The sequence below is a fragment of the Neodiprion pinetum genome, chromosome 5, assembly GCF_021155775.2.
Source record: "Neodiprion pinetum isolate iyNeoPine1 chromosome 5, iyNeoPine1.2, whole genome shotgun sequence".
Classification (NCBI taxonomy): Eukaryota; Metazoa; Arthropoda; class Insecta; order Hymenoptera; family Diprionidae; genus Neodiprion; species Neodiprion pinetum.
Genome location: NC_060236.1, coordinates 20,575,998 through 20,592,812, shown reverse-complemented (window position 1 = coordinate 20,592,812; position 16,815 = coordinate 20,575,998). Strand labels below are relative to the sequence as shown.

The 16,815-nt window shown below is 34.1% G+C and overlaps 1 protein-coding gene across 2 annotated transcripts; it reads right to left on the bottom strand.

Moving 5' to 3' along the window:
• Positions 1–4,999: 4,999 nt before the first annotated feature.
• pAbp (poly(A) binding protein) lies at positions 5,000–16,471 on the bottom strand. 2 transcript variants are annotated; one of them, XM_046625582.2, is made up of 5 exons: positions 15,517–16,471; positions 12,225–12,535; positions 10,893–11,457; positions 10,014–10,394; positions 5,000–8,580 (listed from the first exon to the last, which is right to left on the bottom strand). In XM_046625582.2, the coding sequence occupies exons 1-5, from the start codon at positions 15,719–15,721 to the stop codon at positions 8,138–8,140; spliced, it is 1,905 nt and encodes a 634-aa protein (XP_046481538.1). In that variant the 5' UTR covers positions 15,722–16,471; the 3' UTR covers positions 5,000–8,137. The 2 variants fall into 2 exon arrangements, with proteins under 2 accessions (XP_046481538.1, XP_046481539.1); XM_046625583.2 differs by having other exon boundaries at positions 15,529–16,471.
• Between the last annotated feature and the right edge of the window lie 344 nt (positions 16,472–16,815).

Below are 16,815 nucleotides of genomic sequence, written 5' to 3'. Positions count from 1 at the left end.
GTCAATCTTTTAGTTATTTTGCACATTTCTAGTAATAGTCTTTTATAATAATTGTGTTCTTCACAAAGGATGTTTGTATTGTCGTAGTTAAAAGTATGTTATTTATTGATACTATGTTTTGTTAGAGCCGTGTGACGTTCTTCAATCTCATATACATTGCGTTGATGTTCTTTGATTCTGGTGTTAAGGTGGCGGCCAGTTTGTCCTATATAAACTTGGTTGCAATCATTGCAAGGTATTTTATACACAACATTGGATCGTTTGCCAATGGGGGTCTTATCTTTTCCCGTATCAAAAACTAATTGTAAATCTTTTGAATTTTTTCCAACAAACTTGACGTTATGTTTGGCAAATAGGCGGTTCAGTGACTCAAAGAGACCAGATACATGTGGGATGGGGATATATGTAGTAGCAGGTCTATTGTTATCGTCTGTGGGAGCAGAGTCAATATTATTGTCAGGTAAGTTGTTGATGTAGGTGCGTCTCTTATTAATATGTTGGTGTAATAGGCCATGAGGATAATCATTCCATCTTAGTATATTGTATATGAGCGACAAGTTTTTTTCCTGGAACTCTGTACTAGAAAGATTGATGGCTCGGTCAACTAGATTAATGATGGTGCCTATTTTGTAGGACATTGGGTGGTGAGAATTAAAATTCAGATATCTTTGAGACCAGGTTTTTTTGTGGAACCAATCAGTTTTGATATTATTGTTGTTGTGTATCAGCAATACGTCTAAGAAATTGATGGCGTTATTTTCTTCTGTTTCGATAGTAAATTGTAATCGTGGATGATATCGGTTAAAAGTATTAAGAGTGTGATCTAATTTTTCTTTAGGAACAGCAGTAAGAATATCATCAACATATCGAAAATAGAATGGTAAATCAAAATCAAGATTGTTAATGCAAGACGTTTCCAAGTCTTCCATGACAAGGTCTGACAAGATTGGGGAGAGAGGAGATCCCATGGGCAACCCGAATTGTTGTGCATACGTATCGTTGTTAAATTTGAACATTGCAGAATCAAAACATATTTTTAAAGCTTTATCTAGTTCAATAAGAGGAATTGGGATCTTATTTTCAAGAGAAGCCCAACGGTTGTTTACTGTGCGCAATGCAAGATCTGTCGGAACGTTGGTAAAAAGTGATATTACGTCTAGCGATATTAAAGTATAGTTGTCTGGGATAATCAATGTTTTTATTGTGTCAACTAAGGAAAAGCTATCTTTAACTCTAGAGGTGGGAGGTGTGATATTAGTGGTGAGCCATGAATTAATTGTCTTGGCTAAGGCATAGGTCGGGCTATTGACAAATGAGACGATAATTCTTAATGGGACTTCCTCTTTGTGAATTTTAAGTAGCCCATATGCGCGTGGAGGGACACTATTGTAAGTAGAAATGCTTCTATGTAGGTTTTTGTTTATTAGTTTGGAGGTAAACCAATTGAACGTGAGTTTGTTCACCCTAGTTTGTAGGGAGTTACACAGGTCATATTTAGCATTTCTGTAAGTGTTGGTGTCAGAAAGCTGTTGCCTCATTTTGTTGTTATAAGAGTCTCTATGCATAGCAGCCGACGTATTGCCTTTGTCAGCTTTTAAAAACATAATGTTAGGGTTGTTTTTTTTTTAAATCATGGTGTCACGAATTTTTTTGTCAGTGACTGAATTATTGATATTGTTTCTGGGGTACTTTGGGAAAACGAGAACTCGGTTAGTGAAATCGGATCTAACTTGATTTCTTGACTCAGTAGGAAAACTCGTAATTTTTTCTTCAAAATTGGAAATGAGGTTGAAGACCGGAAGGTCGCGATCGTTGTATGGACGTCCAAATTTGTGACCAAGTTGTACTATTTCAGTGACATTTTCAGGAATAGGAGTGTCAGTTAAATTTATTAACCAATTATTTTTTCCAATTGAATACGAATCTTTGTGTTTGTTAGAAGATTTTTTTTGGGCAAGTAAATTGGTGAATTTATTGATATTACGATTTTTGATAGCAACGAATTTATTGTTTAGCATCCGATGTTGGGATTCAAAGAATTATTATAAAAGACTATTACTAGAAATGTGCAACATTGTAGGTCACACCAATTCCGTTAATCTTAGACAAGATGTTGAACATTTAAGTAATATTTACAAATCTCTAATCTCCGCCCACATAACAAATATTGTTTAACCTTAACTAGATACAGAAAAATTTTTGTCCCCATAACACAGTTTTTCTACAAAAATTTTTTTCACAAAATATGGTTTGTTTTTCTGTATAATTGTTTATATTAAGTTCACCTTCACTCTGGACCATATTTGTTTCTCCCATCAGTCGTTATTCACCTGTTGACCCAATCGGTTCGACCAACAATAATTTTTGGTTAGACATGTGGAACATAGTCATAAAGAGCCTACCTCCACTTCTTGGACACTTGCAAATTAATTTTACTGCTAAAAAGACTTTCTTTAAAAACCTTTTAACACAATGACATACTGACTGTGAAGAAACATAGTTCTTTAATCTTTTTAATTACTGACTTCCAACTATTAACTCCTACATGTAAAATAACTAAAAGATTGACATTGACTACCGTCACTCAATGAACATTGTCTCCACTAATTGTAAATTGTGAATTCGACTACATCTTAGTCCACTTACTTATAAAAAAAAGGTAAATAACACTTAAAGCCATTCTTTTTTCAATTAATCAAAATGTTCTTACTAACCAATAATATATAATAGCCCTAAGAGTATTACATCTACAATATTTAATGTCTGATTGTACTTCTAGTATTATTATTTTAAAAAAAAATTTTTTGTTGTTCTTGACAGTTAAATAAATAAATCGTTCTGAGGAGGGCCCATATCCGGGTCGAAACGTTAACTAAAAATACGTTTACTTAATTGACCGATCACCAAGATTCTATAATAGATTATATACGAGGTCGAGAATTCTTATTCATCAGTTTAAAAGGTAAGTAACTATAGTTATTAATTTTCAATTAGGAATTAATCCCAGTTTATCTGGAACAAGTGATTGAACCGAACTGTACAGTACAATTTAATCGGTGTTTGGCGACCCAAAGTACCGACTGCAGCGCGTCTAGCTGCATTTTCACCAATGGATTCCAGTGACTATTCTGGAATTTTGGGGAACTGCCGCACTGACGTCACACTTGACAGAAATACGATGAGAAAGAGACACTAAATTTTCTGTCAGTACTGCCAGCTGATGATTAACTAGAATGCACTATAGTAATAAGCCAAGGTATATAGTCATTATCAAGACACTAATTAACGAGTTTTTACTTTGTGACAGTTGACCGTTTTATAATACTTTAAAAATTGAAAACTCTCATTTCAATTCACCGAATTGACACAAGTTTCAATTTTAATATTGATGGTTTCTGGTTATTTGTTTGAACGAAAATTTTTTCGCTATTTCACTGTAGTTTTCAAATTTTTCCGTACAATAGAAAGAATCCAAAAGTTATACAATGCATGCCAAAGTACATACATGCATACAGCGATGAATAAATTAAAGGAGACAAAAAAATATCATGAAAAATGATCCCATGTTACAAACATTACAATTCAATTACAGCGATATATCGAACCACTAATAATAATGCTTTATATATTCGACGTAGACTGAAAGAAAAACTTAGCTCTTCTGCAGACTTTCCGTTATTCTTCTCATTTCTTACCGCATCTTCAATCAAATAATCATCTTCTAGTTGGTTTTTCTTTCATAATTTCTTTCATCGCGGTAATCGTTATATCGCACTACTGACAATTATTATTCATAGCAAACAACCTTACCGTAGTTGAGAAGAAAAAATAAGAAAACCCGTGCAGTAATTTTAACGTTTTTTATATTGTTGACTTTGCATACAATAATAATTGTTAACGATAGTAACCGTATGAACAACACAATAGTCATAGTATTAATAATGTTATGAAATATATGGTATTGTATATAATTAGTATTCATCATCAGGAGGCTATAAAAATTCAGCATCTGATGTATTGTATTTGACCCGTTGAAATTGCGGCTTTCTCTCTTGTAAGGTTAAATTACAATTTAATTTGAAAAATTTCAAACAGGCGTGAGTAAATCAATAACAAATTAAAACGAACAAAAAAACGCAGAATGAAAGAAAGAGAAGACAATCAAGTGAAACAACTATTTATCCCGGTTCTTTGATAATGTTTGTAATTCCCAGTAAACTCGTCTTGCTTACGTTTTTTTCATTTTTCTCTTTCCTCTTGTTCTTTTTAACTAAATTCTCATATCCTAACAAAGAATATACCATATTATTACATAAGACTGAACCTAATAGGTGAGAAATTCATTGTTTCTCATATGATCTCAAATAGATAACTCATCACAATGTAATGTTGATGTGCAGTTTGGTAGGTTGTCTATCTTTTTTTTTTAATTCTTTCTCTGTCTACTTTCGGTAGGTTTTTTTCAAAATACAATCAGAGCGCGTAGAAAATTACACACTAGATACCCTCTAATATCTATGTAATGTATACTCAATATCGTTACTCAACACGAATTCTCGTATCATTACAATATATGATCACTAGATATATAACAAGTGTGTATAGTATATAAAGTAAACTTACGCGTGTGAACACAAGGAGTTTCATGAAAACAAAAAACCAAAGAAAAATGGAAAAATATGGGATGTTGCGTACACATATTTAAGGATTATCGTCATCATCATCATCATTGTCATTGTTAAAAATGTGTGTATATAATATTCAATTTATGTATTTATATTTTCTTTGCGTAAGTTTTACGTTTACATTATAATATCTTACATATTACATTATATAATATATAATAATTGTGTGTGGTGAAAAATTCAAACGGTCGAATTTAATATTTTTTCCATGTATTATTTCGTTTCTGTTTACATTGTTTTTGTTTTTTCTTTTTTATATCAAAGATACTCGAATGCTGTAGTGATAGCAGCATCATCAGCAGCACAAGGTCCACGTTTATATTATTATAATAATGTTATAGTTAACTTCTTTTTCAATTTTTTTTTTCAATTTTTTTTTACTCCTGTTTATCAAATTCATCTTTATACTTATTAAACATCGTTCATCACGTTTGCCAAGCGCGTATATTTAATTAGTTTCTTTTTTTTATTTTAGTTCTTATTTTCGTAACAAATTTCAAAAAGGTGGTGAAACTATAATCGAATACACATAGCAAACGTTGACAATTACGAACGACATTTTACTTTTATGGTTGAAGGTTTCTTTTCTTCGTAAATGAAGAGTATTTCTGCAGAAGGAGAAAAAAAAATTTCAACCATTATCATCATCATCATATCATCATCATCATTTTCAAGTAACCCATGCGACCAGCGGTTGTACAATTATACCGGAACCCAAGATGCTGAGCAACGATTTTATTTGTTCCTATAATATGCTCTGAGTTTTTGTTTTTCCTCTTTCTTCTTGTTTTTATCTACAAAAATACCTCATTTTCTCATTATTTATCTTTTACGAATTTTTTGTTACCTTCTTCCTCTTTTTCTTGGATACTCGTACTTCGTATTTGGTTTCTTTTTGGACCACAACCAAAGAACACAACCGGAACCGAATTTAAAAAAAAAAAAAAAAAAAAAAAAAAAATAGAAATGATGGAACCAAGAAGGAACGAACGTTCCTTCTCGCTGGCGCACGGGATTTAAAAAAAGCAAAGAAAATAGAACAAAACAAAAAAAAAAAAACCACAAGTTGATAACTTAATTATAAAAATAATGGCTATTCTGTAATTAAGAGAATAATAATACTACAGCGTAACATAGATAGAATCGCAAGAATATTATTCACGCATATACAGGGTTTTTACTTTTCAACTGATGATAATAATAATAATAATTGTTGTTGTTCTTACTTGCGTGTTTTCCTTCCTTGTCACGAATTATCAAGCAACGAAATTAAAATGATGTAAAACTGCTTCGCTGTCGCATAAGCATACATATTTACTTGCGTACTGATTGTGCAACAATCCTCGTACAACAAATTGTTAGAAATGAATTGGGCGAAGCGTTTGGGGGAAAACAAAAAAAAAATTATAATAAATGATCGAATTAAGCATTATTATTATTACACATTAAAAAAAACCCTGTACATTTGAAACCTCCATTTAGTTAATATTCTCGATAATATAATGTTACACGTCATGCTGAACGTGAGATGTTGTTTCAATTCATCATAATCTTCAATAAGAATAATAATAATAGTGTTACAATAACGTGGTGTTATTAGGATAATAATAATAATAATAGTTACAAGTTTGTTTCTTGATCTTTTTTTTCCTTTTTCGTTTTACATTTTTTTGTTTCTCTATCTCATTTCTTCATACTTATTCACTCGCATTTACGCTTTCTCATTGTCGCACTCTCGACTCTATATTAATTTCTCTCTTTCTCACTTTCACACTCATTGATCTTTTACTCACATACTGCGAAGAGAATTACTTTTCTGATGCGTACATTCATTTTTTTTTGTTTTATAAAAAAATGTTCAAGGAAAGCGAAAAAGCAACCCTAACAAGACAATAAAACAAGCGATCTCGAACGATTCTCTTCGTTTTGAGCACGGAACTTTCGTTTGCACACACGCGTATACACACACACACACATGCACACAAGTGGTGAAATTTTCATTATTATTCAATTTTTTTTTGTTTTTATCAGTTTTATTTTTTTCCATTTACTCGCTTTCCGTTTCTTCTATAAGTTGCGTATGTTTTTGTTTCCTCTTTGTAAGAAAAAAAGGTTTTTCTTTTTTTTCTCTTTTTCTCGTTTTCACATTATCTTCAATTTTTGCTGTCGTGTTGAACATGGAATGAACAAAAAAAAAAAGAGATAAAATAGTTTAAAAGCAAGAAAAAGAAATACTAAGAGAGACTATTATTAACGAAATTTTCAATAACAGTTTTCGTTAATAATAATCGTCTCTCACCGTATTTTCTTTTTTTTTTTTGTTTTTAAACCAGTTTTTCTCGTTTTTCGATGAGTTTTTCGTACCGCGTTTCCATCTTTTCTTCACTTTTCTTTCCTCTGTCTCTCTCTGTACTTGATAATACGTATTCACGTATAATTATTTTGCACAGATTCTTTTACGATTTTTCGCATCTTTTCTTTGCATATCTATCAAGTTAAAATTATATTAGGTATATTGCATGTATCAGAAAAGAAAGACAGAGAAGAGAAAAAAAATCCGAAAAACAAACTAGACTGAAACAAGTTGAAACAGTTGCCAATGGAGACAACAATCGGACGAGAAAACTCTGAAAAATTTATAGGAAAAGATAAGGCATATTTTTCATTTTCAAAATGAGGGAAATTAAAAACAATGAGTTGCAGAAATATCGTCTATTTCGTTGTTCAGACGATATAATTTTCTAATATACTCAGATCGACCAAAGAGAAAAAATGACCAAACAAAAAACAAGCGTGGAACAAAAAGAACAAATCATGTACAAATAGAACGAATAGTTTCAGTGCAGTTGAAAATCTACCTCGGGGATAATAAACTGTTGACAACAGTAGTTAATAAAAACGATACTCGTCGACGTCGCGTTATCATTATTGTTTTTGTTGTTCTAAGGAAAAAAAAGAATAGTAATAATAGTAATAGCAATAATAATCATATTAATAATAATAATTGTAATAATCGTGAATCGTATTGAATTGTGAATCATAGGAATTATAGAAATATCGGTAATGTTACAAAAATATGAAGGAAAAAAAAACAGAAAAAAGTACATATATAAGGAATTAACAAGCCAAAATGACCAAGGCAAAAATATTGAATATAATAGCAAGAGATTATTATTATTTTTTCTACGAACAGTAGAAAAAAATGACGGGGTATTTTTTTTCTTTAAATGATGTTCGATTTCTATTTTCATTTATTATTTTTGCGCCCTTTCGAAGGCGTCGTCGTCACGTATCCGTAATATAAAACAGAGATTTAACCACCCCGTTATCGTATTTTAATATTAACGACAAAAACCGACGACGTCAAAGATAAGATAGCGACGAAAAATAAAAAATACAAGAAATCTCGCATTTCTCCTCCGTCAAAGTTTTTGCGACCAAGAAAATCAGCTCTACTCCTTCTTGGTGGCAACTGCCTGTTTCGCCTGGTGAGCCTGAAGCACCGCGACGGCCTCCTCGACTTTCGCCTTGAGCGACTCGTTGTGCTCGAGCATGTGAAGCAGCTCTGAATTGTCAATTTCCAAAAGCATTCCGGTTATCTTGCCGGCAAGATCGGCATACATTCTTTGGATCAACGGGAAAAGCCGTTCTCCCAGCATCTGTTTCTGTTCTTGAGGTGGAGCTGCTGCCAACATCGTCGCAGTCAGAGGCTCTTGACCCTGGATGTGGACCGCTTGCTGAACCGGAGCTGGTGCTGGTATTGCCATCGCTTGTGGAGGGTTTCGCATGTTAGCCGTGTACTTGTAGTTCGAAGGGCGACCCTGAGGTGAAACTCCCACGGCTGGTCCAGCCATAGTGCGACCCTGCATATTGGCTCCGCCGACAGCTTGTTGCCCTGCAAGAATTTTTTTTTGTTTTTTATATGATACAAGCATTGCGTTGTAGGATTTTCAGTTATTTTTATACAACAGTAAAGATCATTATTCAAAATTAAAGTAGAGAAAGAATTAAATCCATCAATTGTTGATTTGAAGACTAGTTTAAAATGGATTAAATATAACTTTAGATCAGAAATATGATAAACTGATTGAACAAAGTGTTTAAAAACCTTGACGGAATCATTGAGAAAAGAGCAAAACAGTAAAAACAGAAGTAATCCAACGAAATTAATCAATAGGAAAATAAGTGTGAATGGAAAAAATGATTTTGTAGTTATTTAATTTTTTTTCATCATTTACTCGTCACTCTCAGATTTTCGACTATGTTCATACATCTGCGAAGACGTTTGTTGAAAATTGAACCGGAGAAGAATTTAACTGGGTCGAAAAAAAAAGGTTCAAATTAATTGGCATGATCTTAGATTAGAAGTATGGTTACTGATTGAAGTGCTCAAAAACATTGACAAAATTGATGAGAGTAATACAGTGAGATCAGAGTGAGTTTGATGAAATTGATCAAAATTTGGTGCAAAAGCCACGGTTCACAATGAAGAAGAAAACTTAGAAATCAATTGAATGTGTTTGGTCCCATCAGTAGGGATATTGAATTAATTTTGTAGTATTAAAAATTAAACTGTCGATTCTATAAAATATCTCAAAGAACTCTGATAGAGTGAATAGGAAAACAGAAAAATATTGATCATAGTAACTGATAAACGTTTCGCCCAATATCAAAGTAACATATTTGTCGTTTTAAACTCTGAATCTCTGATAACCAGTGGCAATCAACTACACACGTCATATTCTTACTAGTAATGGTCTAAAATTGATTTTTCTTAGGTTGAATAAAGTATCAAATCAAAGTCTATGTGAAGATTAATAAACTAGGAAACTAGTAAATTGTGAAGCGAATTTTATAGAATTGATCACTCTGACAGTGCGGACAACCCAAAATCCGTAAAACCTTTTTTTCTCCCCACAAACAACGGATCTAAAGAGAATTTTCAATTATAAAGAAAATCTTCGATTGAATAACTTTGATGAAACAGTAAAAGATGAAAAAAAAAAAATTTTTTTTAAACTGGGAAATACCAAAACTAAATAGAAAATTTTGTAAAACTGATGAATTCAGTGGTAAAAATACACCAAAAAGGCTTTTCATCGGTGTCAAAAGCAGCAAAACAAGTATTTTTCTAAGCAGAAATGGATCTAACAATAATTTTTAACTCGAAATCAACTCTTTCATGGGATCAAGTATCCCATAACAATTAATAGCTGAAAAAAAAACAGCAAATTGAAGCAGATTTTGTAAAATTCATCAATCCAATGATGAGAAAAGACCAAGAACATTTATAAGTATAAAAAATAACAAAACAAGTTTTTTTCTCACCGGTAATTGGTCTAGCGGAAAGAGCATTGCGCATACCGCCAGTGGGAGCAGTCGGAGCCCTAGGTGCTGCACGGAATGGACCCTGCATAGTAGCAAATCCAGAGTTTCCGGTTTGGGCATTGGGTCGAACTTGATTCGGCTGAGCAGGCCATCGAGGAGTGGCACGTATTTGGGCCATCTGAGCAGGGCCGTAGAATCTCTGGGGCTGAGGGATCGTGGGAACAAAGTAGCTGCCGGCTGCGCCGGGCTGGAAGATCTGGCCCATCTGTTGCATCCGCATATTTGCCATGCGCTGCATGTACTGCGAAGCCAAATGTGCCTTACGGTCTTCCTTGCGCTGCGCCAATGCCACATAGAGTGGCTTTGTACCGACGATGCGACCTGCGGCAGGGTAAAAAGCCTGAATATCTTTCTGAATTTGATATCGGGGACAAAACAATTATACAATAGTTCAATTGATTACAAATGATTCAACAAGAATCAGAGTGATATATTGAACTTCTTTCTTTGGATCTTGTGACAGATCCAGACTCTTAAGACAGAATGTGGAAGTTCAAAAAATCTAGGGATTTTAGGACCGTTAAGGCCTGAACTTTTAAAGTAACGGATAACTTGAATTCTTAATTAAATTCGAAATTATAAAACATAATTATATGAAAAAGGATGTACAAAAGAACATCAACTATTTTCCAAGTTAGAAGATGAACGTTACATAAATCTTATTTGCATAAATAACAATATTCGTTCCATGAAAACGCTCCTTAAAAATAGTAGGAACGATATCCCAAGTTCGAGAATGCCTGTTACTATTGCTAATTAAAATTAATAACATGTATTGAAAAGTGTACCAACAATGGATAGAAATTCTCAACAACATACCATTCATTTCAGTGACAGCTTTGGTCGCTTCCTCTGGAGAAGAGAAACAGACAAATCCGAATCCCTTGCTGCGTCCCTCCTCCATCATAACTTTGGCAGAAGTGATAGTTCCGAAGGGGGTGAATTCTTTGCGGAGGCGTTCGTCGTCGATGGTGTCATCGAGGTTTTTCACATATAAATTGACCCCCTGGTAGCGATTGAGTCGTTCAATTTTAAGCTGTTCAAACTTGCGCTTCAGCTCCTGCTGGCGCTCCGCCTTTTTCTGCGCTCTGCCAACGTACAGACATTTGCCCTCAAGTATCTCCTTGCCATTTAGCTCGGTGACGGCCGTCTCAGCTGCTTCAGGGTCCTCAAAAGCAACGAAGCCGAAGCCTCGCGACTTCCCGTCATCTTTACTCATCACCTTGTGGCTGTTTATCGGTCCATACTTTTCGAACATCTCGCGAAGCTTCTCGTCGTTCATATCCTCTCCAAAGTTTTTGACATAGACGTTCGTGAACAGTTTTGCTTTTTCTCCCAATTCCTTTTCACGCTCTTTTCTTGGGATGAATTTGCCGACGTAAACCTGAAGAGGATATTACCATAGAAAAATAACCCAATTGAAATCGTGGTCGAAATGTACAATCAAGTGGACAGATCCAAAAATGGTCGGAATTTTCAGAGTCAATATCTTGGCAACCAGTGATTCGATTTGGATTTAATTTATTCAAAATTATGCAAACCGAACATTGTTTACATATTTTTTTTTTTTTATTTTGTTTCGGGTTCGATGGATAGGAAGCACTGTTATTTAGAATTAACGACAACCATGTTTAACAGTGATGACGATGTCTTGAAAATGGCAAAACCGATTTACTTCAAGTTTGCAGATATTTTTGTATAGCTAATCTTCTTTTCCACAATTCGAAACTCTTTTATTTGTGTAACTTGACAAGATGGGGACAATTTGAAATTGTAATTTGATTTTTCATACTAAATTCACTGGTATATTGAATTAACGAAATATATAGCAAATAAAAAAAAATAGTGAGATCATGGCAATAAGGATAGGCTATCTCAGAATACAGTCGCCAAATTTCAAGACAATCTGTCAAGTCATTTTTAAAGTACATAAGCACCACAAAATATATCACAAGTAAAAATTATTGAAGAATTTATTGCCAGTATTTTCATTCAATTGATTTTAATCAAAAATATATGTAAACGAAGCTCGATTTTCATACTTTTGAAGCACCACAAAACTCCAAACATTTTTAACAGCATTTTTTAGCAAAGAAGCTAACTCTTCCCATTCTACATTCACTTTCAGTAATCCTTAAATTGTATACGTACTTTTTTTCCGTTGAGCAACATGCCATTAACTTTATCGATCGATTTGTTCGCTGCTTCTTCGGTTTCAAAATGGACGAATCCATATCCTTTGGATGCACCTGTTTCGTCCTGCGCTACCTTACAACTCAAAATATTACCGAAGGCAGAAAATGTGTCGTACATCGCTTTGTTGTCAATGTTCTTATCCAAGTTTTTAATGAACACGTTGCCCACTCCAGATTTTCTCAACGATGGATCACGCTGTGACCACATTATACGGATCGGCCTTCCCTTTATCATATCGAAGTTCATTGTGTCTAAAGCTCGTTCCGCTACAAAATTAGAAAGAAGAAATCAAAAGTTACAACAAGCTTTACATGAATTATTACATTATTTTTTTACTACTACTTCGCGGGAAAAAACATTTGTTACTGATGGAGATATAAATTCAATTCATTTGATCAAGGATATACAGAGTATAAAGGAAAGGGTCAGCAAAAATATAATTATATTCTTTGAAAGCACTGAAATTGACGACTTTCTATAAACGAAGGTGAATTTTAGCGTAACCTTTTTCTCTCTCTTGGAAAAACTCCGAGAAAATGTCCGAATTAATTTTTAACAATGATTGAACGCTGTTGTGACAAAATTTAATCAGGCTTATCGAAGCCTTTATTTTAAACAGATCGCTGTAACTTTCACTATTGTGTAATACTGAATTACATTTTTAGTTCGAGAATCACAAAAAATTTTTCTAGTACAGAAGTTGGGTAGATCATAACAAATAATTATAAACGAATAATTTCGCACTCATTTCACATCTTATTCTGAACCAGACAAATATTAAGGGAAAAATTTGTAAAAACTTTATTGTTCATTGTACAACTACATGTTTAAACAGATTATCGCAGATCCATTGCGGGAATCTCAGGCCTATGTTAATGAAATGCAATGGATCGATTTCTGCGTCACCAAGTTTTACCAAAGAGTGTTGAAATCATGAAAATTGATTGTATGTCACCATTGGAGAGTAATTTAAATAAACTGTAATCAGGGTAATTTTGATCAGTCAAGAAGGAGTGAAGAGATACTTCAAAAGAAATCGCCCGTTATATTCCAGATGTTTGAAAAAGGCTTGTAGAAAAACAAGGAAAACTTTCCAAGTTAAAAAATTAGTGCTGATACCGTTGGAAATAAGAAATTAATCATCTATCAGACGTTCAAATGGCTAGGCATTAGTGCTTAATGAATAAGAAAAATAATAATAATAATAATACAAGATCCAAGGCGAAATGCGGAAAAGAAATAAAGGAAAAAACCTACGCATCTGTTCACACAGTGTGCGCAACTTATACATATGGAGCATTCCACATACAATTAGCCTGTACCTCAACCCCTTTGATTTTAATCATTTTCGAGTATGATATTCTTACCGACTCGAAAGGGTCTCCGAATTTTGTTCTCATTTTTTTAGCATAATTTTTTTTTCATAATATTGTAAAAAAAAAAAAAAAAAAAAATTAAAAAACCAATTCTAAGAACACCATTTTCAAAAATCTGAATAAATTCATAGTTTCTATGATTGGAAATGTGATTTTTAAGTACCACACGAAAATCAATATATACTATTTTTGTCGAAAGGCCCTACAACTGATGACTGGGGTCTGAACACACCTCCAGGCGAACTTTGAACTGCGCTCAGCGCCACTATCGCTACATGGTTATCAGTTTTTGAATATATATATATATATTAGACTGTATAAAAAAAATCGACTATTTTTTTTTTGAAATTGAAGCCGAAAATAGATGCTGTTTAAGTATCGGCTCTTAATATTAATATTCGGAGGAGCCTCATTGCAATTTTCCATTTCCCATTTAAATAACATTGGAATTTTTTTTTTAAACTTCAAAATTTTATGACGCATCAACGCATTAGTGTATTGATAAGACCAAAACGTATGTTTGAAAGGAATTGCACGCTTCACAAACAAAGGTCTGTTATCATTTTATGATAAATTTACTCTGTCAAAAGTTATTTAATGTCAAAGGTCAATAAAGGACCTTATATATACTTACATTGACATATGCACACACAAACACATATACATGCATGTGTGTGTGTGTAACAATTTCGACATGGAAAAACTAAAAACTTGCGCAAAAAATAGTAAATATTGAGATCCCACTATCGTGTGGTGCTTAAAAATCACATTTCAAATCATGGAATTTCTGTGAATTGTTTCAGATTTATAAAAATGGCTTTTTTGGAATTTATTTTGCAATTTTTTGTAAATATCACCAGTGGCTGTAGAAAATAAAAAAATTCCCGAAACTCTTTTGGATTGGTAAGAACATCACATAATAACTAAAAATGATTAAAATCGAAGGAGGTGAGATACGTTGGCTGCTAATTTAACGTGGAATGCCCCATATACATGTAACGTCTGTGGCATACACGAGTGGGTCACGTGACATATCCACCGGCGACCGTTCGAATTATTGTTATTCATTCCGCGACACGCATCAGGCATTTCTCTTATTTCTTTCTCTCGGATTATTCTCCTCGTCGATATCAAGCCGTGTAGTCGCCAGCATGCGAAGTGATTGCTGAATTAAGCAGCACGCATAATTATATAAGGCACAAGCGGGATACAGGGGCCATAGTACATCGCTATTCATTTCCTGCATTCTTGTTATGGCTTACGGAATTCAAGCTGTATAAAACTCTACACTTCATGAACGAGAGTTCGCGATCGGATCTATTAATTTACCCGCAAAGTGTGGATAATTTTTTTCAATACTTAAATTGGAACCTCAGATAGAAAACTGCGATGCTAATTCCGCATTCTGCTTATGGCTTGTGGGATTCAGTCTGTAAAATTTTCATTCCGTCAGCACAGGTTTCGCAGTCCGGTATGCTCACGAAGTGTGAATTTTCGTGCATAATGAGACACTAGTGGCATAATTTCAGTTCTCTTGGACCGGTAAATGGTTGATAAACGTCATATTGACGAATCAGAAATGAGGACAGACCAGAAAAAATGGCGCAACGGCTGCTGCATCCTGCTTATGACTTATGGAATTCTATGTGCAGAGGCCGTAAGGAGGGAGAGTATAGGAGGTTAACAGGGAGGGAGGAATCGACGCCATTGTGGGAGACAGAATAAAATCCAATATGGCGGACGAAAACGACAGAATGCACGTGTCACGGCTTGGAGACGGGATGAGGACGCGAAATTTTCAGGAAATCTGGGACGGACGGATAGCCTCGTAGGTTCTACAAAACTACGAACAACAATCTAGCGTCAATTACCGAAATACTGACCGTCGGCTGGCTGCTGGAAGTTAACGTATGCGTAGCCAAGGGAGCGGCGAGTGATCATATCTCTGCACACGCGTATCGACAGCACTGGGCCTGCCGATGAAAATTTTTCAAACAGCATTGCTTCGGTTATATCCGAGTGCAGATCACCGACGTACAGCGATGCCATCGGATAATTAGGCGCTCCTGGATTCATTTCTGTTCACTTTCTTACTTATCACGATCGTACGATACTTCTCGCCTTCAATATGGCTTGTTATTTGCCCGTGTGATTTTTCCCCATGCAAATTCTCTCCAGACGTTTCTTTTCTTCCTTCTATCAGCAGCTGGTATCAATGATTTTTTCACCTTCTTCTATATGCTGTATCAAAACCAACAAGGATATTTATTAGGTGTCTATTTTATTACCGACTTTTCTTGGCCTTGGTTAATCTTCTTGATTTTAATAAATTTAATTTCCTTCCTTTTGCGAATTTTGTATATTTTTAGATATTTTTAGATTTTCTTTTTCTTATAATAAAACGCAAATAATTGTCACACACACGTTGTCTTGTTTTATTTCCGTTTCCTTCTTCTTCTTGTTAACACCTTTATTGGCTTCTTCTTTTTTTTATTATTTTCAAATCTCTATTTTTCCCTTCTTCACACAACTTGATATATCAAGGTGTTTATATCTTTTTTTAATATCTTTACAAGTTTCGCGATTTTCACACTACGGTTTTACGATTTTTTTGTTTTTTATTTTTAAAGATTTTTTATAGATTTTTTTGGGGTGGGGGATGAGGATGAGGGTTTTTTTAGTAGTGGATTTTTTGTTTTTTTTGTATTTTATGTTTTTTTAATATAGAAGAGTTAATTCACGAATGGAGGTGGGTTGTGTGACCTATTTTTTTTAGGAAAAAGGAGACACAACCACACGTGAAAACAACTCTACTCTTAATGACGAAGAGGCAGTCAGGTCGTCCGCGTCACAGTTATATACGAAACCGTAGAACGCCATTTCCTACGCCGACAAGTAGTTCCCCGATACGCACAAACCTGGAATAGTACGGTATTCAACGGTAAAAATTTATCTCGATACAATTGTTAATGCAATTGAATTTGTTTTATCAGTTTTCCATCAACTCTACAAGCATCAATAAATATTTAATCCCATTTCAATCGACTCGCGTCGTATCCAAAATTCGTCGCTATTGGCCACGCGACTGTTACGCGCTTGTTTTCAGGCACTATTTTCATTTTCACCGGACGCTGTATGCTTGCGGCGCGGAGATAATTACAGTTTCCTAC